This window comes from Peromyscus californicus, unplaced genomic scaffold (assembly GCF_007827085.1).
Source record: "Peromyscus californicus insignis strain IS unplaced genomic scaffold, ASM782708v3 Scaffold_7__1_contigs__length_154581171, whole genome shotgun sequence".
Taxonomy (NCBI): Eukaryota; Metazoa; Chordata; class Mammalia; order Rodentia; family Cricetidae; genus Peromyscus; species Peromyscus californicus.
Genome location: NW_026294595.1, coordinates 102,344,546 through 102,367,004, shown reverse-complemented (window position 1 = coordinate 102,367,004; position 22,459 = coordinate 102,344,546). Strand labels below are relative to the sequence as shown.

General features: G+C 46.6%; 1 protein-coding gene across 1 annotated transcript in view; it reads right to left on the bottom strand.

Moving 5' to 3' along the window:
* Acoxl (acyl-CoA oxidase like) overlaps window positions 1-22,459 on the bottom strand; it is a 293,969-nt gene that overhangs the window by 218,120 nt on the left and 53,390 nt on the right. Inside the window, exon 10 of the mRNA XM_052724686.1 lies at window positions 5,162-5,196. Within this exon, the coding sequence (XP_052580646.1) occupies window positions 5,162-5,196 (35 nt within the window). The remainder of the gene's footprint in view (window positions 1-5,161; window positions 5,197-22,459) is intronic.

Genomic DNA, 22,459 nt, shown 5'->3' with positions numbered 1-22,459 from the left:
CGAAACAGAAAATAACACATGACTGCCATAGCTGTGAAGCAGATGGGATGGGAGAAGGGTTTTACTATTTAACAGGCACACAGTTATGGTGTAATAGAATGCAAAGATTCTAAAGATAGATAGTAGTGTTGAATAAAAACTACTAGGCATATACTCATGGTCCTATGATCTTCTGGCTCCTGAGCAGGTGATGTCAAATGCTTGGTCAGCCTTTCATGACTGCCGGAGTCACCACTCCATCCCAGATCCTTCGACCCAAGCTAAGGAGCCTATGACCTTGGAAACTGCAAGCGAGTCTCAGCAGATGTCATTCTGCCTCCTCAGCCTCTATTCTCTCTGTTGTAACATCTCCAGCTTGTTTAGTATTGGTTTGTTGGCTAGTTGGCTGCATTTTGCTACATTTACATAACTTGACAGAACTCTAATACCTTGGAGCCAAAACAATACAGGACAGCCTATAGGCAATATCCCCAGAAACACAGCACCAAGGAAAGTCCCATTTGCCAGGACATCTCCTGAGAGCAGAGAGGGCAGCTGGTAGGAGCATGCTGGTCTGATGCTCCGTTGGACCTGGGCCCTGAAGAACCATTGTCAGGCTTCCTCCCTGCACGAATCTCACTGTGAAGGGGAAATGGAATAGACATAGCCAGTGGAGGGGGTCTGAATGGGGAGTGGGGATGGGAACAGGAGGGATCAGGTAAGGGGAGAGGGGAGGGAGAGAGTACTGGAAGAGACTACTGGGGACATCTCAGGGACAAGCTAGAAACTTAGAGCAATGGAAACTCCCTGGAATCCATGAGGATGACCCTAGCTAAGACTCCTAGCAATGGAGGATACAGAGCCTTAACTTGCCATTTCCTGTAACCAGGCAAGTCTTCCAGTGGAGGGACTGGGACACCAACCCAGTCACAAAACCTTCAACCTGCAATTTGTCCTGACTACAAGATGTGCTGGGTAAAGGTGGCACAGAATTGTGGGAGTGACCAACTAATGATGGGCCCAGCTTGAGATCCATACCATGAGAGGGAGTTCATCCCTGAGGGCCAGGACCCAGAGACAGAGACCTGGGATGGAAGCAAACACGACTGGCAAAAACAAAAAAACAAAAAAATCAATGAAATGATTGACTCCTAAAGATATTCTGCAATACTTAATAGACTGGTGTCTAGTCCAATTGTCAGCCGAGAGGCTTCACCCAGAAACTGATGGAAACAGATGCAGAGATCCACAGCCAAACATTAGGCGGATCTCAGAGAATCCTGCGGAAGGCAGGGAGGAAGGATTGTAGGACCCAGTGGTGTCAGAGGCACCACAAGAAAACCCACAGGATCAACTAACCTGGGCTCATAGGAGCTCACATAGACGGAAGTGACAACCAGGGAGCCTGCATGGGACTGACCTAGGCCCTCTGCATCTATGTGACAGGTGGGTAGCTTGGTCCTCTTATGGGACTCCTAACAGAGGGAGCAGGGGCTGTCTCTGACTCTGTTGCCTGCTTTTGGAACCCATTCCTCCTACTGTGCTGCCTCATCCAGTCTTCGTAGAAAGAGGAGGTGCCTAGTCTCACAGCAACTTGATACACCGTGGCTGGCCGATATCCATGGGAGGCCTGCCCTTTTCTGAAGAGAAATGGAGAATAAGTGGATGGTGGGGCAGAGTGGGGGTGGGGGTGGGGGAAGACAAGGAAAGGAGAGAGGGGGAGCTGCAGTTGGGATGTAAAAACAGAAAAGGGAAAGGAAGGGAGGGAGGGAGGGAGGGAGGGAGGGAGAGACAGGGACGGGGGGCGGGGGGGGTACTAAAACTGTAGAGGCAATTGGAAATGACCAGAATTCATATGACACCTTACCTTTGACTCTCCACCAATGCCGCCTCTCTTCCAAATAAACACTAAACAATAGTTTAAAAACGATGCATTCTACGGCATCCATGTGACTAGCCTGCCGGGGTTGTCTCCTGAGCCAGCGAGGCTTCTGTCTTGTTTTCTCACTTCAGGGGAATGAGAAGGGTTGGAGAATCCCTTCCTCTGCAAAGCCTCCTTGCCTCCTCTAAGATTTGCATCTGCTCTTGAGCCCCACAAGTACCTTTGGGCATTCTGCGGACAAGCGCTTTGTAGAAAAGATATTATCTTACATTTCTTCCCTCACTCACTAAGACTCTAGGGCAAACTGTGTTTCCCAAAGAGTGGGTCCTAGCTTCATTCACGCTGCAGTGACAAAATATCAGGACAAAAACCTCAGCTGGCACCTCCCTCCAGAGAAGCAAATCCCAGTTTTCAGACAACAGGGCTCCCAGCCCTCAAGTCTTCCAGCAGAGGCTCCAGACTCGGTGAAAGCAGAGATAAGCCATGACCACTGCTTGTTCAAAACCTAAGATCTGTAGAGTATACCAGTCAGATAAATGAGAGATAAGTGACGGCAGGCAGCCACGGAACTGGAATATACTCTCTAAGTGTGACCACAGGTTGAGCAAGACCAAAGTTTCTTGACTGCCTTCACTGATGTGGGAAGACCTAGTCTATAAGGAGGTGGCACCATTCCTTGGTCTGAGGTCCTGGACCGTGTAAGAGTAGAGAAAGCTGGCTGAACACGAGGCATACTCATTCCTCTCTGCATTTGACTGTGGGTGTGATGGGACTAGATGCTTCAGGCCCCTGCCGCCTTAACTTCCCTGCGATAACGGACTGTAACCTGGACCTGAGACCTAAAACAAATCCTTTTGAAGTGGGGTTTTGTTAGGACATATTATCATAGCAGCAGAAATGAAACCAGAGCACCATCTTTGGAAAATTCAGTCTGCCACGGATCCTAAGTGAATGTGCTAGTGCTTGAGAGAAGAAATGTAAGGCACGGTCTTCTTTTTCTGCCTCTGTCTGTCTGTCTGTGTCTGTCTGTCTCTATGTCTCTCCGTGTCTCTGTCTGTCTATCTATGTCTGTGTGTCTCTGTGTATCTCTCTCCGTGTCTCTCTCTGTCTCTGTCTCTCTCTGTCTCTCTCTCTCTTACACACACACACACACACACACACACACACACACACACCTCATTCTAGAGCAGTCTACATTTAGAACATTCCTGTTCTGTTTCATCTTGTTTTGTTTTCTTGAGACAGGCTTTCTCTGTGTAACAGACCTGGTTGTCCTGGAACTCTCTTTGTAGGCCACACTGGCCTCAAACTCGCAGAGATACACCTGCTTCTGCCTCCCAACTGCTGGAACGAAAGGCGTGCACCCTCATTTGGTATTTCCAACACCCTCCCCCATACAATCTACCCAGCTTCCCATTGACTTAATAGCCTAAAGCTCAGTGTGGTGCATGCCATGTGTCTTAAGGGCACAGTGAGATGCATCCCGTCAGCTGTAACGACCTAGCCATGCTGATGAGGGGACAGCACGCTTCTTCAGAACAGTGTTTTTATGTGTGCACACACCATCCAAACACAATTCACACACTCCACTCAGAAACGCACAAGCAAAATATGGCACCTTAGTATGAGAAAAATCACAGAAGAGAAGATGGCCAAAACAGATCGTAAGACTCTTTAGAGGTGCCCCCTTAATTCCCAAAGGCGCATCCTGACCTCTGAAAACACCAGAGCACAGCAAAGATCTGAGCGAAAAAGTCCATCACTTTATTCCCACTAGGTCAGCGGTTCTCAACCCTCCTAATGCTGAGAGCCTTTAATACAGTTCCTCACGTTGTGGTGACCCCAACCATAAAATTATTTCGTTGCTACTTCATAACTGCAATTTTGCTACTGTTAAGAATCATAATGTCTGACATGCAGGATATTTGATATGCAACCCCCAAAGGGGTCTGGGCCCAGGTTGAGAACTGCTGCTCTAGATCATATCCCTGTCTAATCAACTTCTTCACTTAGGTCCTTGTTTCCGTATGAAAGCTCCTACTCACGGAAAACATCTTGAACGAACGTGTATATTGTCCTCTCAATACCTGCCTTTCGTTATGGGACCTCAGCCATAAGCCCATGTGACAGGCAAGGGGAAGATGCTGCTTTACCCCTGCCCAGCCGTGGACCTGTCTGGGGCAGCCTTCTTTCACCTGCTCCAGACGTATCTCCTAAAAACACCTTTCTTCTCACACAAGAAGTTCAAGCCCACGGCTGCCCTCTTCCTGCCCATACCCATGCTGTTTCTCAGCAGCTGTCTGAGTCTCACACTTATCAAAACTGTACACACAACTTGTAACAAGTATTTTTGGGATGAAAATTTGTTCCAACACCCCATATTCCTTTGGGTTGTTTGCAGAGCAATAAATGACCAGATAAACCTGAGCTGCAAGACTTTGATCCGAGGGGGGCGCTTCGGGGAAGCTGCGAACACAGTGTGCATGAGAGCGGGAAGGCGCTGCTTATCAGCCCTTCATTTTAATTCATTCAGCACAGTATGTCGTGATGCACACAAACAGGAAAGAATGCTTCTGGAAACAAACATTCATAGAACAAGATTATAACGACGGCCCGAGAAAATAATGGTTACTTTTCATTGACATGATGCGATTAGCACCAAGGTGGAAATCGGGAAGCCAGACAAAACAGAGGCACTTTGCCGTCAGAGGGGGAAGAAGAGGGACTTGGTGGGCGGGGAAAGGGCTCCACAAACAGGCCTGGCCTGGCCTCACAGCTAAAACTCCCTAACTCTGGTTCTCAGACTCAGGCTCAACACACCACATCTGTGGAAATCACATCTGTGCCCTAACATAGAGCTTCTCATCTTCGTGTCATTCAGAAAATGCTGCTGGGCACAGTGGTCACACCTGGGATCTGACCACTTTGAAAGCCGAGGCAGGGGGATCATAAGTCGACAGGCCAAGCTGAGCCACAAGTGAGACTGTATGTTAACAACACTGACGGCAGAGCTGAGTGCTGGGGCATGATCCTGTGACCCCAGGGTTAGGGAGGCTGAAGCAGGACTATAAGGTTGAGGCCAGCGTCCAACACATAAGCAAAAACTAAAACCACCCCACCGCCGCCATGTAGTCCTCCAAACAGCAATTTCAATTGTGCCGTCCACATCATGGAAAAGCAGCTACCACAAAAGAAACCAAATTAAACACAAACCTCAAAATTCTTTAGGACCTAAGAAAACCAAAACCTCTAAACCACAAGCACATTTCTTTAAAAAAAAAAATTATTTTGAAGCTTTACCTGTGGCTATAGCGGATGGCTATTGTCAGTCCAAGCTGTAATTAAGAAGAAAGAGGAAAAGTACAAATTAAATACTATAAAGAACATGCTGAATTCACAAGAAAATTAATTCAATATGGTCAATCAGTTTGAAACATGTCCTAATGTCTGGGGCTGGAGAGATGGCTCAGTGGTTAAGGGCACTGGCTGCTCTTACAGTTCTCGGCACTGACATGGGGGCTCACAACCAGCTGCAACTCCAGTTCCAGGCCACTTGGTGCCCTTTTTCTGGCCTCTGTGGGCAGTAGTCACATACATGATGCCTATACATATGTAAGCAGACAAATATTGATACACATAATAAATGTAAATCTTAAAACAGTCCCTAACGGGCCCTGTTGTTTCACAAATAATACCTTTAATGATAGCTCCTTGACTTCAACTTTGCTTTTAAAGGATCATCATATTTTGAAAGGGCCTTTAGAAGGCCGAGAACATTGCATTGTGGCTCAGACAGAAAACATCCTTAATTGGGAGCGACTTGCAGGTAGGGGTCTTGGGACAGTAGTGGAAGGATGGGGTGTCAGCATGCAGCTGATACTCAGGTTTGCATTAAGATAACAAAGCCAAGAGTGGGTCCCCTCATCACCCCTTCCACGGGAGCTAACACATAGACCCCAGACCACTGAGGGATTGAACACCTGGGCCAGAGCTTTCCTGGGGACCAGCTTAGCCTTTATGGGGATCCCATCAGCTCAAGATCAGCCAAGCATCATTCTAAAGACAGTAAAGAAATCAAGGCCAACATGGAAATGTAACTTCAAGAGATGGTACGTGTGATAGCGGGAGGCAGCAGCAACAGGAGGTTGAGATGAAACTTCGTGATTTCCTCTCTTTTTTTTTGGTTTTTTCGATACAGGGTTACTCTGTGTTGTTTTGGTGACTGTCCTGGATCTCACTCTGTAAACCAAGCTGGCTTTGAACTCACAGAGATCTACCTGGCTCTGCCTCCCAAGTGCTGGGAATAAGGCGTGTGCCACCACCACCTGGCTATGATTTCCTCTTTATTCTACAGAGGTATCACAGAAACCTCTCAAATAGGCATGGTCAAAATCATAAGGCATGACCTTGGCCAGTTCCCACAGGGAAACAGTGGACGACAGAACAAGGTAGTGGGCTGAGTTCAGTTGCAACAGCAAGTCATTGAGGCTTTTGATGCCAGTGTCCTAATTTTAAAATGAGCGGAACCATTGTTTCCTCTCAAGAGTAATGTAAGGATGGAGAAGTTTTCTACATTTGTGTTTATAGTTGTATAAATGTGTGTGCCTACTCTCTGACAAACACAGAAAAGTCTATCAATATTAACTACTGTACTGGTACTATCTGTAATGCCCATCTATGAAAACATTAGTGCATCCCAAAATTAATTTTCAATTTGCTTTTAGAACTTTGGAAGTACTTCATTATAGAAAAGGTGGTAATCACTGTCCAGTGAACCTGTGTAAGTCTCCTGAGCCCTCTTATGCCCAGCCATGGCATTCACAGTTTAGAAGCTCACAGTAACTGAGAACCTAGGTATCACCTGTCATATTGTTTCTGTATGGAAGCCTAAGTTGTACCTGAAGACCCCCAAACACATCCATGTTTCCTTGCTATCCCCCAGAAGAGTTGGGGGAGAGGGTGACAAATGACATGTCCGATGTTGCCACATTTGCTGCAAGATGGCAGGAGGGACTCCAGGCCGTGGGATTATAGAAAGAGTGAAGAACAGAGAAGGGGAAAGAGAGAGCAAACTGAAATAATTGAGACAAGAAAGCCCAGTTGCTGTCCAGCTGGCCACGCTGCAGAATCCCCTGGATATCGTTGGAACAGCACAGCTCCAGAATAGTTCAGCATAATACTGCAGCCATCCAAAATACAGACCCAATCATGGCGAGACACCAGCAAACCCAGGAAAGGAGGCATAAGTTTACAGGGGGAAAAAATGCATGCAGGGACTAAGAAGATGGCTCAGTAGATTAAGTGCTTGTCTTGCAAGCAGAAGGACTTTGAGTTCAATACCCATTTGACTTTTTTTTTTTGTCAGAGCTGAGGACCGAACCCAGGGCGTTGCGCTTGCTAGGCAAGCGCTCTACCACTGAGTTAAATCCCCAACCCTCAATACACATTTGAAACCACACTAAAAAAAAAAAAAAAAAAAAAAAAACAAAAAAAAAACAGGATATGGTACCCTCACATCAGGAAGGAGTAGACAAGGCAGGTTCCTGGGACTCAATCGTCAGTCAGTCAATCTAGCCTACATGGTGAGTTCCAGGCCTGAGAAAGACCTTTCCTGATAGATAGATAGATAGATAGATAGATAGATAGATAGATAGATAGATAGATAGATAGATAGAACAGGTGAACAGCACCTGTCTCCTGGCCTCTACACACATGCCCATCCCCCAACAAATACACACACACACACACACACACACACACGTGCATGCATGCGCACAAGAGTATATAAATGTGCATGCAAGAAATATTAAAAATCAAGTTAATCTTATACATAACTGAATTTATTCCATTATCTACCTCAGCTAAACGTGTAGTGTATTTTCCTTGAGGCCTCAGGGACCATTAAGAGCGCTCAGAACCAGGAGGAAACACGGGGAAAGAATGAAAGCAGCAGCGGCTGCAGCCAAGGTGGGGATGAGCATCCTACAGACGCCCGCCACACACTGGGTCACGTTACATTTCCTGCGGTTTAAAGACTTCTGGCTTACAGTTCGGCTAATTACAAGATAATTTTACCGACTGAATATTTTGATAAGCTTTGGAGTAAAGTTTCATTGGTGGCTTTTCCACAGTGGAAAGACAAGCCCTTGCTGGGAGCCAAGAGGAAACGGGGAGGGGGCGGGGAGACAAGAAGGGAAAGAGAGTGGAAAGCTATTCCGAGGCAGCTGCACTGGCGGAAGGGGCCGGGGAGAACTACTGTGGAAGCAGACCAGAGAATGCAAGCATTTTCCTTCTCGCTCCCCAGCTTCAGAGTCAAATGTGTTTTGATGACGTTTTCAGAATGACAATTTTAATAAAGAAGAAAATTTGAGCCCTGCAGACTCCATCAGATAGGGCTGTCATATGCCCAAGGCTGGCCCAGCCACTGATCCCTACAGACCTCTGTGAACAGTCTGTGTTAAGGACCAAAATGATGGGACACAGGAAAGAGCCCTAATTCACAGTGTTGATGAGGACGGGGCATCTCATGGTTGTTGTACACAGATGTACTGGATCCAATCAGGCAGCCCCGGGAAGGGACAGGAAGGGAGCAGACAATCTCTGGAGGGTCTCACTTGGAAGCCCAGGTCAGAACAGGCTACGGGAGGAGACTGCTTGTGCCTGCTCTCCCCCACTTGTTCCAGGGAAAGCAAGTGAGGAGAAACAGCTCTAAGCTTTCCATACCAGAGAAAACACCACATAAAGGCAGCTGGTGCAACCTGCTGAGAAGTGAGCCAGATCCTTTATTCCCTCAGCCTTAGGAGCCGCCACCGGCCAGTCCAGCTTCTGAGGCCACTGGCTCTGCTTAGATGCACTAATGACTCAGAAATTCTTTAAGCAAGTTGCGTGCATCTCATGCACTCACACACACATGCACACCCAAATGTATTAGTGTGCATATGGACACATCCATTCACATACATGTGCACACATGTATATACACATATCTTCACAGTGTGTGTGTATATATATATATATATATATATATATATACATGCTTGCTCAAATGTGCGTATGTGTGAATGCATGCATTTGTACAGTTGCTACATGCACATATAGGCAAGAACCATCACATGTGTACACACATACATAAACATATGTATAGACACACATACACTTCAACGTGCATGGATACACTTTGGCATTCAGAAAGGCTCCTAGAGCCCCTCAGACAGGGGGATGCCTCAGACAATTGGCCCCTTTGTTGCTGGTCTCAGCAGGGGCCCAGAGGAGAAAGGGGAGGGAGGTCTGGGGGTTGCCCCCTGACCCTGGCCCAGCCGGACTGAGGCCCAGGGATGTGGAGGTCAGCAGGAGTTTTGTGCTGGCCCCCCTGGGGAGCACCCCCTCAGGACATGCTGTAAGTATTGCCAGACCACTCTTAAGAAACTCCTTTCACAGCACTTCTCTCTTAGATTTACACAATTTGTTGGTAACAAAATTAAATCACATTTTAATGGCAAGGAAAGAACAGCTTAAACATTTTTCAAAACCCCCACCAGCTACGAAAACCTTTTCCCTCCTGTTTCTGCCTGAAGTGTTCCTCCTTGGAACACAGACAGCTGTTTTGTATCAAGGCTGGGGTTTCTGTATGACCCAGGGAGCTCAGACAACAGGCAGCCCCTCCTGCATTAAAGGGTAATCTGAGAATAATTTGCCATAAAACACCCAGAAGTGCTCCAGCTGTGGCCAGATATAACCTATAAAGCACTACGCAAACAACGTGGCCCTTGTAAAATAATAATTTATAAAATCACATTCTGAAAACACATTATAATTTTAAAAAAAGAGAGAGAAATGGTTTCAGTTCTCACAGAAGGTGCTGGGGAGACTCCCTTCCAAATCCACGGGTCACCAGGAAGTGGTTGTTCCAAAAGCGCACCCCACCACAGTCCTTGTACACAGACGGCTGGCAGGTGCAAAGGGGACCCCAGTAAACCCCAGAGTCATTCAACCTAGAGGAAGGTGTTCCAAGCCTAGACCTTTCTAAACCAGTGACAGGACAATCTAGGGCCCCAAGACCTGTGCTGAAGGTGCCATGACCAGGTCCTTTCTCGGGGGCAGCTACAACCTCTAAACCAGAGCTCCCAGTTCCTCAAGAAAAGCTGACACTAGGGGATTTATTGTGGAAAATGCCTGTGTTTTAAAATAATTTGAATATTTTCAAATGCTATAAAAGCCATAAAAAATGTCAGTAAAATTTGGCCAAGGGTACCACCCATCTACAACCTCACTGGATATATCTCTACACTGCCAACCCTCCAGAGAGAGAGAGAGAGAGAGAGAGAGAGAGAGAGAGAGAGAGAACACCACTCACATAGTCACAGTACAGAGAAAGTCACTAATACAGTCAAAACATAGAGAGTGTGTGGCACTCACACGGAGTCACAGCAGAAAGAAAGAGTGCCCCCCCCCCCAGAATGCTACATCATGGGCAGGGTAGTACCCACACAGTCATGGCATGCACAGACCTTCTTATAAGTAGTGCCATGGCATGAGGAGATCACACAAACAGCTGTGGTGTAGACAGGCTCTCCCATAAACAGCCTCAGTGTAGACAGCTTTCCACGTAGAGCCATGATGTGTTAATAGCAAAGATGACTGGGTATGGAGAAAATGACCCACAGAGCAGATTTCCTTTAACCCCTTCCCTGCTCTCCTGGAGGCTTCCTCCTGAGAAGCCAGGGCCTCCATGCTACCCCCAACACCCTCTCAGGCTGGTCCTTCACATAGATCCCCCCTGCTCCCCTGAGCCTCTGCCTAACGTTCAAACCACATCAGACCTCCACAGCTCATACACCTCTGCCCCCGACTTCCTTCGGCTCTTCCTACTCCCCAGGACTTCCTTCGGCTCTTCCAGTATGTCTTCCCAGGACTTCCTGAGGCTCTTCCTACTTCCTTTGATAGGCCAACCGGGCTGAGATAGGAGTTGCTCATGGTGAATAGGTAGAAGCTATGGGGCCAAGTCCCTTGACCTTTACCACTGACTCCTTACTGTGAAATGTGGACCACATTCCCTGCTTCATAGGGATCATTTACACAGATTAATTTCAATGCTAAGTATTAGCCTGCCCAAGGAACTCATGAGAAACGCAAATTCTTCAGCCCCAGCCCACTGAATCAGGAAGGCTAGTGTTTTCTCTGGTCCTCCAGGGGTCAAGTTTGATGACGTGATGATGTCTGGAAAGATGTCAGCCATGCACGTAGCACCGATGGGTCGGTACTGACTGCCAGGTGCTGCTGATGCGAACAGCTCAGAGTGAAACATCTCCCATCTGTGCCCTTTAAATGGCATTTCAGTGTCCTAAATTCAACTTCAAGATCGAAGTCACTGTGAACTCAGGCCCTGTAGTACTGGCAGGGAACCAGCCACTCAGCAGGGAGAGGTGTTCCCACCCAGTTATCAAGCAAGGGTGGGCCGGCTTCATCAAGGCCAAGGGCGGGCTCGTAGCCCTCACCTCTTCTTTGTCGTTCCTACCAACAGGGGAGAAAAGACAGCCAGGCGGGGCATGGAAGAAAAGCAGCAAGCCATGTGTCATCACTGAGTCTATGTTAGCATGCTCGTTCCTGGATGCCTGGAAATTAATGTGTTAGAGAGTGGAAGAAAACAACACAACCATGCTTAGGAAAAGAACGGCATGTGTGTATCTGTGTGTGCGTGTGTGTGTATACATGTGCACGTGGGTGTGGGGGGGTGTGAGCACGCGCGTGTGCATGTGTGCGTGTGCATGTGTGTGTGTGTGTGTAAGTAAATATTCACTCAACTTTTAAAAATCTAGTAACTCCTATCTGAAACTTTGAAGGCAGGTGTGACAGGCAAATAGAAACATGGATGGTTGTTAACAGAAACGAGACACCAAAACGTGGCCATTCAGGTAGCCTAAGAAAACAGGCACCAAACAGCTGAAGATGGAGGAGTACACACACGTCTAGCCCCCACTCTCTTGCCCCATGCCCCAAACCAGAATCAAGCTTTGCCTTCTAAACTCAAAGCTGCAGCTTTTTCCTGGGGCGTGAGAGCCGTTCTCACTGCCACCCTGGCCCGGCAGAGGCCTGAGGAGCGCCACCTGCACCGGCGACCTTGACAGTGGGATGCGCTGGCCTAGTGCATCCTTAGTGCAAAGGCTTAGTGCAATAGTGTTGACTGTCAGCTTGACAGCATCTGGAGTCACCTGGGAGACAAGCCTCCTGGCTCACCTGTGGGGGTGGGGGGGGGTGGGGGGGGTATTTATTTAGATTAGGTGTGCCTGTTAGGGATCACCTTGACTTGGCTGACTGAGGTAGGAAGAATCACTGTAAAGAAGGGAAATGAATGCCTTTTGGGGTTCCAAGAAAAGTCCCCACTGTGGCTGGAGGCCCAGCATTTATCTACCGTGGCCTCAAAGCATTGTAGAAAGCATGAGGACATCTCGTGTAGCTTTGTCTCTATGTCGGAAAGAGCATATGTCTATCAACCATGTAAAAAGCTGGCGGGGAGGGCTGTGTGAGCCTTTTAACCCCAGCCCTAGGGTGGCAGAGGCAGGGGATTCCCTTGAGATTGCTGGCCCAGTATAACCAACCAGTGAGCAAGTTCTAGGTGTTTAGACAGACAATTTGAAAACTTGAGCATAAGGAAAGCCTGCACAGGTGGATGCATCTTGAAGGGCACTGTTCAGTGAAAGGGGCTGATGTTGAAAGGCTGCTTGCTGAGTAATTCTATCAGTAGGACATTCTGGAAGCGGCAGCTCTGTGGAGATCGTAAATAGGTCTAGTTTGAAAGGGTTTGTAGAAGAAAGAAGATTGACCAGGAGAAGCACACAGCACTTAGGATTGGCGAAGGAGATACATGAAAGAAACTTACAGCACAGAGAGAGAATGAAATGTGTGCAATTGAAAATGAAAGATCAAAACAAGTAGACAAAACATTAGAAAGTGAGGAGAGTCCAGAAGGAACGCAGAGCCATTAGAAGGTGAGGAGAGACCAGAAGGAACGCAGAGCCTAAGAGTACAGAACAACATAACTGAGGGCGGGGCAGATCGGGGTGGGCTAAGAGAACTGCAAAGCCAAGCTGTAACTAAATGCTGCCCACAGGGTCCACAGTTCTGAAAGCCAGCTACCACCACAATGGATGGCAGATGCCTGGAGCCAGGTTTCTCAATGTTGGAGCAGGTAACTGACACAGAAGTCATGAGAGAAGTCTAGAATATCTATGTGATAATGATCAGACATAATATAAATTCCTGTTTAGCTTAATAGAGATATAAGTGAATACATTTATTCACACACAGGTATATACATGCATTTCCCATGTAGCAACAAAACCACAGAGCACTCAAATCTTGGTTTCTCAAAATGTTCTCCAACAAGAGAAACCAGGGTTCTTTGGCAAAACAGTTGGTCCTGGGGCATGGAAAATACAAGATGAATACGGAGTACCTTGTAGCACTAGAAAGAAAGATCTAACACACACACACACACACACACACACACACACACACACACACACACACACACACGTGGAAGACAAATAAGCCAACTGAAAGATTTCCCAGTAGGCACAAGTGAAGTAATTTAAGCAACAAAATTAAATGAGTAGAATTAGATTTTAACAAAAAACATAAATTAAAGATCCATAAATATATAATGATACAAAGAAATGATCAAACCAGATGTGGCAGTACACACCTGTAAACTGAGCATTGGAAAGGTGGGAGCAGAGGTTCAAAGTCAGCCTTAACTACATGTGAGTTCGAAGTCATCCTGGGCTGTAAGAAACCCTGTCTCAAAAATCCAAAGAAAGAAGAGAAAAAGAAGCGACTGAATAAGTGAATGAAGGGGAAGAAGCAAATTTTGATGCAGAAGAATTCCAAGTAATTTATGTCTATAGCCCACCCTTAAGGAAGTACAGAATAACTGCCCACATGTTAAGCATGAGCTGCTCATGTGAGAGCAGGCAGTACTTTAGCCTAGAGAAAACTTACAGACACTATCTTAGACATGCTAAGTCAGTGATACCTGACCTGGGGCAGTGGAGAGACGGACAAGGCAGCTGCTGGGCCCTAGAGAGTCCATCGATTGTACCCAGCCATCCCATTTCCCACTTCCATTTGCAGGGGGAAAAAATCACATCCTCATATTGTGTGGAACTGCCATGGACACAGATTAACCCAAAGCATGCCTCTGCGGACTCCACGTTCAGCGATCCCCATCCACGTTCAGTGATCCCCATACCTCTCTGCTCCTTGCCTCTCACCCCTTATTCTGCTGCCTTAAACAGCTGAGCCTTGATAAACATGGTTTGGATCTGGAATATCCCCCAAAGGCCACGTGTTAAAGGCTTGATTCCAACTGTGATGTTCTTGGGAGGCGGTAGAACCTTTAAGGTATAGACCCTAGCAGAAGGAAATTAGGTCACTGGGGATACTCTTTGAAGGGAATATTGGGAACATGTTCCCTTCCCATATGTCCCCACCCCCTGCAACTTTCCTGCCACCATGATGTGAGCAGCTTGGCTCCGCTGAACACTCCTCACCATAATGTACTCCTCCTCCCCATGGGCCCCAAACAAGAACCAGCCAACCATAGGTTGAAGCCTCCAAGGCTAGGACCAAAAACAAATGTTCTTCTTTTAAGTTGGTTTTCTCAGATACTTGGTTTTCAGCAACAGAGAGCTGACTAATACAAGCATCTTCCTAAATTTCACACCAACCTCTTCTGAGACCTTGAGGACAGAAGATGTCATTTTGTCCCATCTTCAACTTTCTTGCCCCACTTTGAAAGTTTCTCTCTAGCTCCTCCTCTTTCTAGACTGATCCTCTTTCCCATCTCTGAGGAAGGAATATCTGCTTTTATACCAAGGTCAAGTTTCCACCTGTGGTAAAGTCAGGCCTGTGTCTCTGTGACTAAGGTGGATGGTTATCAATGTAATAGGACCTAAAAATCACCCAAGAGAAAGTCCTCTGGCATCCCTATAAGGGGCCGTCTAGATTAGGTTAGCCTGGGTGAGAAGACCATGTTAGCTACAGGTGGCACTATGCCATCGGCTGAATAAAAAGGGAAGTGGACTGAGTACCAGTGCTCATCACTCTCTGCATCTTGACTGTGGATGTAAGGTTCCCAGCTGCCTCCAGCTCCTGTTGCTATGGCTTCCTTGCCATAATAGATGGAAATCCCTCACACCGTAAACAAGCATAAAGCCTTCCTCCTGTAAGCCGCTGCTTGTCAGATACTTTATCACCACAACAGGAAAGCAAACCAACACAATGACCCTCCCTACGGTCACCCTTTCTTCCTCTCTCTGGCAGCAATGGTCTGTCTATTTCTTCTTTTCCCTCCGATACTCTCTAAAACGCAAGGATCCAAAGTCCATCTTAGTAACTCCCTTAGCTGAAGACACAGAATAGGTCCTTGGGTTCAAGCCTCAAGTCCACCCCTCCATTAGATGCTGTCGGGATATAAGGAAGATCATGTTAAAATCTACAGAGGGATTCCCATGCAAGGCTCAAGTAGATGGCTCTATTACCATAAAAGCTCGCCAAACCCCCATCGACATCTTCAGGAGGAAGGACGTTGTATTTGTTTTTAAAAAAAGAGGCCCCTGGTATCTTTAGCCTAGTTGTGACCTATAAACAAGACAATTTGTAAGGTCATGGGTAACCATAGAGACATGCCAAAGGAAAAGCCATCCCTAAATCGAACTGTTCCCCTTGTTTCTCTAAAGGACTTTTAAAGTGGACTCTAGGCACAGCACACCTTTCACTATGCACGTCCAAGGACGATGCTTGGAACCATGCTGCCGCTGTGACAAAGTCGCAGGCAAACGTCGTACACCAGAAGGATGGTTCCGCTGAAGAGGCCGGCTCTTTTCAAGAAAGTCCAGTGCGTGGGTCGCAGCAAGGCTGGGATGAGATGGGAAATGTAAGAAAGAGAAACTGCTGCTGTGAGCCGGCCCCCGAGCGCCTCACACTACCGCAGCTGTTCATTCAAGCATGAAAAGTGGGGCATTATTCTCACAACACTGATTAGACAAGGAAATGAGATATGCAAATATTTTTTAAAAGTCGACTCACTCCACCATTATTACCCGCTGAAAGTTCACAAAGAAAATATGCCTCAATGGCTTGGTATGGAGCTAATGTCCTTGACTCTGACGACCTGATCTGGAAGATCCCTGAAACCAAAAATTAAATTCAAGGGTCAGGCCACACAATCACAGAGATGGGCAGGATGAAATTTTTGAAATAGTACATGGGTCAGCTCAGCCCCAAAGTCAAAGAAGCTGTTATCCAAGCAAAGAAGCACATATGTTTCAAGAAACCCAAGATCTTGCTCTTTTAGAGCCCAATATGTCCATAATTCTGTCTCTGACAGGAAGATTATTTTGTTTTGTTTGTGTGTGGGTTGGGGGGGAGGGATGTTTGTTTGGTTGTTTGATTAGTTGATTTTGTTGTTGTTTTTTTTTTTTAAGAGAGAGAGAAAAAGAGAGTCTCTATATATAGTCCTAACTATCCTAGAACTCACTCTGTAGCCCAGGCTGGCCTCAAAACCACAGAGATCCTGCCTCTGCCTCCTGAGTGCTGGGATTAAAGTCATGCCCCACCATGCTCAGCTATGAAATGAAGTTTGTAGAGCCTGAAATCACTGAAGGACGTGGCTGAGTACAGCACTCCACTGCCAAGCGGCCTCACTTTCCAGGGCCCCTTGTCTTCCATTTGTAAAAGACACCAGGGTGGGACTGCAGTGTCACTGAGTAAGAACCTGTGAACAGAGGAGTCCAGCCCACTGTAGATGCCTGTATGCCTAGCTCCCTTCCCTCTCCTGGACTTCCTGTATGCATGGCTCCCTTCCCTCTCCTGGACTTCCTGTATGCATGGCTCCCTTCCCTCCTCTTTGACTTCCTGTATGCCTAGTTCCCTTCCCTCCTCCTGGACTTCCTGTATGCCTAGCTCCCTTCCCTCCTCCTGGACTTCCTGTATGCATGGCTCCCTTCCCTCTCCTGGACTTCCTGTATGCATGGCTCCCTTGCCTCCTCCTGGACTTCCTGTATGCCTAGCTCCTTTCCCTCCTCCTGGACTTCCTGTATGCCTAGCTCCCTTCCTTCCTCCTGGACTTCCTGTATGCCTAGCTCCCTTCCTTCCTCCTGGACTTCCTGTATGCATGGCTCCCTTGCCTCCTCCTGGACTTCCTGTATGCATAGCAATGCTGTAATGGGACTGTGTCCAGGTCACAGACACCTACTGAAGGCCTCCTATGTATGATGGCCTGGTATTGTGTGATGCCCCCACCCACCCACACACCTTCTGGCAGCAAATACAGAGTTCACATCAGGGACTGTAATAAACAAGGCACTTTGAGATTTCTGTAAAGGAAGGTTCTCCACAGGATAGAGAGTTTTCCTGGAAACACAACATCTACCTACAAAGAACCAGTGACTAAGAATGGAAACAGAATCACAAGCAGAAGGACCAGCCTGTGCCGAGCCCAGAGGTGACAAAGTGTGGCCTGTTTGAGGAGCTGAAACGAAGTCTGCATTGCTGGGGCTTGGGATCAATTTCTCTCACTCAGGTATAATTCCCCTTAGCCTGGCTGCTCCAAAGTTTGGCCTGAACTGCATTATGAAGCTGTAATCCTATTACACAGAGTCTTTAGAGAACAAGAGACCGTCCCTGGGCTATGTGTCATCTGCCCAGAATAGCAATTCAGTCACACTGACAGTGTCGTCAGGCCCAGGAGGCTCACCCATGAGCAGTCTGCAAGGGTAGCCAAGGAAAAATGAGCACCGCAGGAAATAAACACAAACGTCTCTGCCTGTGTACTCACTGCCCAGACTGGAACGCTCCAGGGCAGGCTAGACCCATGATTAGAACACAGCTCTGGACTGGCACACAAGACAATAGAATTATTTTTTTTGCTTTCTAAAAATTTAATTTAGGGTTCTAGGGCTCTTAGTACATTTCAAATGCCCTGCAGAAGAGTTGGGAATGTAGCTCAGTGTTACTGTGCATGTCTAAAATGCCATGAGGTCCTGGGTCCCATCCCTGAAATAAACAAACAATTAATATTAATAAATAATAAATAGAAGGCCACCAAATGTCTGATAGATGAAATAAATAGACAGTATTAATTAATAAATAATAAATAAATAGAAAGTGACCAAATCCCCAAAGCATTATGATCTGAACTGATCCATTCTCTACCAAAGAAAGCCCTCCCTTCATGACCACAGTAAGTCAGCGATCTGTCCATCATCTGCTCACAATTTATTTACTAGACACTAAGTATCAAGCCTTGTTCTAAGCTTAGAAGGGACAATGGTGAACAAGAAAAGACAGGATTTGTCCTCTTGTTCTTAAATTCTCTGGGGAGGTAAGTCACTCAAAGGCTACATGATAGACTGAGTAAAAGGTGAAGAAGGGCCAGATGAACATTTAAGAAAATGTCTCTGCTTATGGAAGTGAGAAGATATCCTTCTCCTTATCTCCCTAAACAAGTTCAAGGCACACAGTCACCAAACCCAGACCTGCCTGTCCTTGACCCATCGCGTCAATGACCCCCGGCCCTCTCTAAGCTGGTCCCTCCACACATGTCCCATTCTTTTCCTGTCCCTATTACTTCTACGTCCATGGTGTACCATGTCTCCCTCAGATCATTATGGTAGCCCTAATTGTCAACTCTTTGTTCTCCCATGCTTTAGTCACCTGTTAGGACAGTCAGTCTAAAACTGTAAGTCTCAACTGGGCGGTGGTGGCGCACGCCTTTAATCCCAGCACTTGGGAGGCAGAGCAGGTGGATCTCTGAGCTCGAGGTCAACCTGGTCTACAAAGTGAGTTCCAGGACAGCCAGGGCTACACAAAGAAACCCTGCCTAAAAAAAAATAAAAATAAAAATAAAATGTAACTCTCCTCACATCTTTCTCCTACATGTGAGCCTCCTTTGCAGCCTCCCTGACGTCCAGCTCCTCTCAAGCATCCCATGGAAACTCAGGCCATGCTAATTCCTGTGTGGCCCCATAACTGGACCACACTGTTCACCTACTCTGTGATTTTTATGCATTCTCCCATACCTGGAACATCATTCCATTACTTTGTTAGCCAACTAACTTCTACCTGGGTTTCAAACCTCAGTATAAGGCCTTCGGGGGATTTCCTGAATGGTCAAAGCTAACCTTGGTGGTAACTCCCTCTGATCCTGCTCATGTTACAGCATTTATATCTTACTAACTGTAACTGCTGGTCTCTCTGTCTCTCAACCTTTTTATTTCCTTGGTCAACCCCACTAATATTAGAGGGGGGAAAAGAAGGTGATTCAGGGAGCAGAACTCTAATCTTTAGCCAGCAGTTACATCTAGAAAACAACGGACTCAAAAAAAATAGACAACAGGAAGGAGTCTTACAAAGTAAAAATAATCATGCAAAAAAACCCTAAAATCAGGAAAATGTTTCATACGGAACAACTCTGTAGGGATATAAGAGTGAATAAACAAGAGAGGTGTCAGCGAAATGTCCTAGCCTCCAAACAAGAGAGTTCTAAGCAAAGAGAAAAATTCCCCAGAATGAAAGGAGACATAAGCTCTAAAATTGAAAGGGCCTGCCAGGTGCCACACTGGATGAATGAGAATCCAAACCTAGACACATCACTAAGACATTCCCACACTCAAGACAAACGGCTCACAGAGAAAAAGTTCAGATGCACTACAGGGAGACACAGGGTTTCCCACGAACAGACTGAGTGCAAAATGGGAATGGAGAAAAACCTTTAAAGGTTTTGGGGGCGGGGGGGGGGGGGGGAGAGTATTTTCAATTTACAAGTCTCAGTTAAATTATCAGTCATAAGTAAGGGCAAGCTAAAGACCACTAAAGACACAGAAGGAGACAAAATAGTCGTTTACATACCCTCCCAGATGTTTAATATGTATTGCAAGAAACGAGAGGAAATCTACATAGCTCTATTGTGGACAAATGCATAACCCTGGCCTTAATAATGTAATCAAAAACGAAAAGCTAGGTGACAAGTACAGAAGAAAAAAATCCATGTTTTACTTTCCACATTATAAAAATGACTAATACTTCTGCAGACCACAGTGTGGAGTAGATAGAATCATGAAATAGAGTTGTCGGGATAGGAAATGGGAGGTTGCAGGATATATGTAGGTGATCTGGTAGTCTTCATAAAAAAATAAAAATAATGTAAAAGTCAGAAACTAAAGGAAAAGGGTGAAATGGGAATTAAGAGTTGGGTTTTGCATAATTGAATTGAACTCTCATCTCTCACAGCAGAGATCTGGAAATGCCTAAAATTAATAAATCAAGAAACCCAGAAATACAAATAATCCACAAATTCTCATTTTGCCTCTCTTAACAGAGCTTTGTGGTGTCTGGTTTAAATGTCCCAAGATATTTTAAAATTTATCTGATGAAATGTAAACTTTTTGACCTATTAAATTTTATTGTAGAATAGGCAGAGAAATTCAAAACAATTACAATGACTGAGTTTTTAACAACTCCTCTGGACACCTTCCATAAATGCCCATCATAAATGGCCCCTTTCCCCATAGAAGAACATCAGTATAAAAACTACTTCCACCTTGTCCCTCCCTTAGCCCTCTCGGTGCACAGATGCTGAGGACCAGGGAAAGGCACCACTCTCAGAAAAAGTCAGCATCCCATGAAAGATCAATGAGGTGGGTAGAGACCTGCATTCTGGCCCGGCCAATGGTCATCTGACACCTGACCAATTCCAGTTTGGGTAGGAATCTCCAGAATTTTCAATGTGGACAATTTTTAAATCTTTGGTTGATGATCCAGGAGCAGCTGAGGGTAATAGGGCTTGTGCAAGACACTCGGAGACCTCTCACTTGAGAACGACCCCACTTTTGAGTAAGAACTGGACCCCAGTGAACTGTGAGCCCTGACGAACTCTGGGCAAACTGTTATGTTGCTTTGAATCACATTCTTTCTCAACTACATACAAGAATCATGAAAGCATCCATCTCACAGGACAGCTGAGATGATCAAATGGGTCACTGTGCACAAAATGCTTAAAACATTGCCCCTTAACAAGAGGCTCCCAACATAGCCAGCTACAGTCTGACTGTGGCTTTTCTCGTTGGGCCCCTTTCTCTATGAATCTACTAAAGCAAGGGAAATGGTGAAACAGCATGAAACAGTGAAATGTGAAGAAAAGGGACCGTGGCCTTCACAGGCACTCATCCTACCTGGAAAGGGGTTCAAGCAGAAACACTAAGAAAAACCTGCCAGCCATCAGCCACCATTATCCAGCCTTCCAGGTGGCAGAGACAATGATCCCCAGGGACAGGTGACAGAGCTTCCATGAAGCAATGAAGCTCCCCACAGCTGCAGGCCAGATAACACTCTGTTCCAGGGAAGTAGGCTGCCAAGCTGAGGAAGGCCAGCTCCCTTCCTAGCAGGACCCAGGCAAGGAGCACTGTAAACAGTCCACAGCCAAGGCAGGATCACAGTCCCCCTTACAGCTGCCAGGGCTGCACCCGGGGCCTCAGAAAGGTGGGTTTCCAATGCCTGCTCAGCCTCTGATGACTCAGTGACAGGGAGCCCTGATCCTTGAACTCCTGGCAAGGTCGCGGCATCTGAAGTTCCCGTGCCACATCAAACAGGGAGTAATGCCCCAGGACTTCCCTCTCCTTCAGTACTGAAAAACTCCAGCCCTGCCACATGTTCTGAGGGTGTTCATCTGTAAATATGACCTGGATATGTGACTCAGGAGGGATGGGCTGCACGCCAACTCTAGGTTACTCTGCCAGGGATCAAGAGGCCTCACTCAGGAATGTTTCTATAAAAGACATGCAGTGGGGGCAGGGTGCAGCTTTGTGGGGGCGGGGTGCAGCTCAGTGGGGACAGGGTGCAACTCCGTCAGGGCGGGGTGCAGCTCAGGCCAAGTGTTCTGATTGCATGAAAACCTAGAGTGAATCCCAAACATGGTGGGGTATGGGGCTTAGATTAGGACATGATCTCTGAGGTCCCGTCCAACCCACAATACCCCAAGGCTCTCCTTTGAAGATGTATTAGCCCCAGGTCCCCACCACTACCACCTCTGTCCCCTTCCAGGGTAATCCTGGATGCTCCTTCTCAATGGTGTCCAGCTCCTTTGGTGCACGCTGGGTCTCTGGGGCATGCACCTGTCCCAGGCCATCTCTACCACCACTGAAGTGCTGAGAAGGAAATTGTTCACGCGCACACGGAACTAAGTGCACAACTGGAACTCTTCCAAACACCCACTTCAGACACTCATGCTTATCTCTAGCTGTGTTTATCTCCAGTGCCTCGGACTCTGGGGGAGAGTACAGCAGTTAAATCTTTCAAAAGATAAATGTTGCTGAGTACACACTTTTACTCCCAGTAACTGGGAGGCAGAGGCAGGAGGATCTCTGTGAGTTGGAGGGTAGCCTGGTCTATAAGCCAACCAGGACTACATAGTGAGACCCTGTCTCAAAAAGAAAAGACAAATGTTTAAGTTTCTGTTGTGGAAAATGTAAACAATATTTTTGTATCCATCCAAAGTGACACAAACGACTTTGTTATCATTTGATTTTTTTAAGAGACATGTAT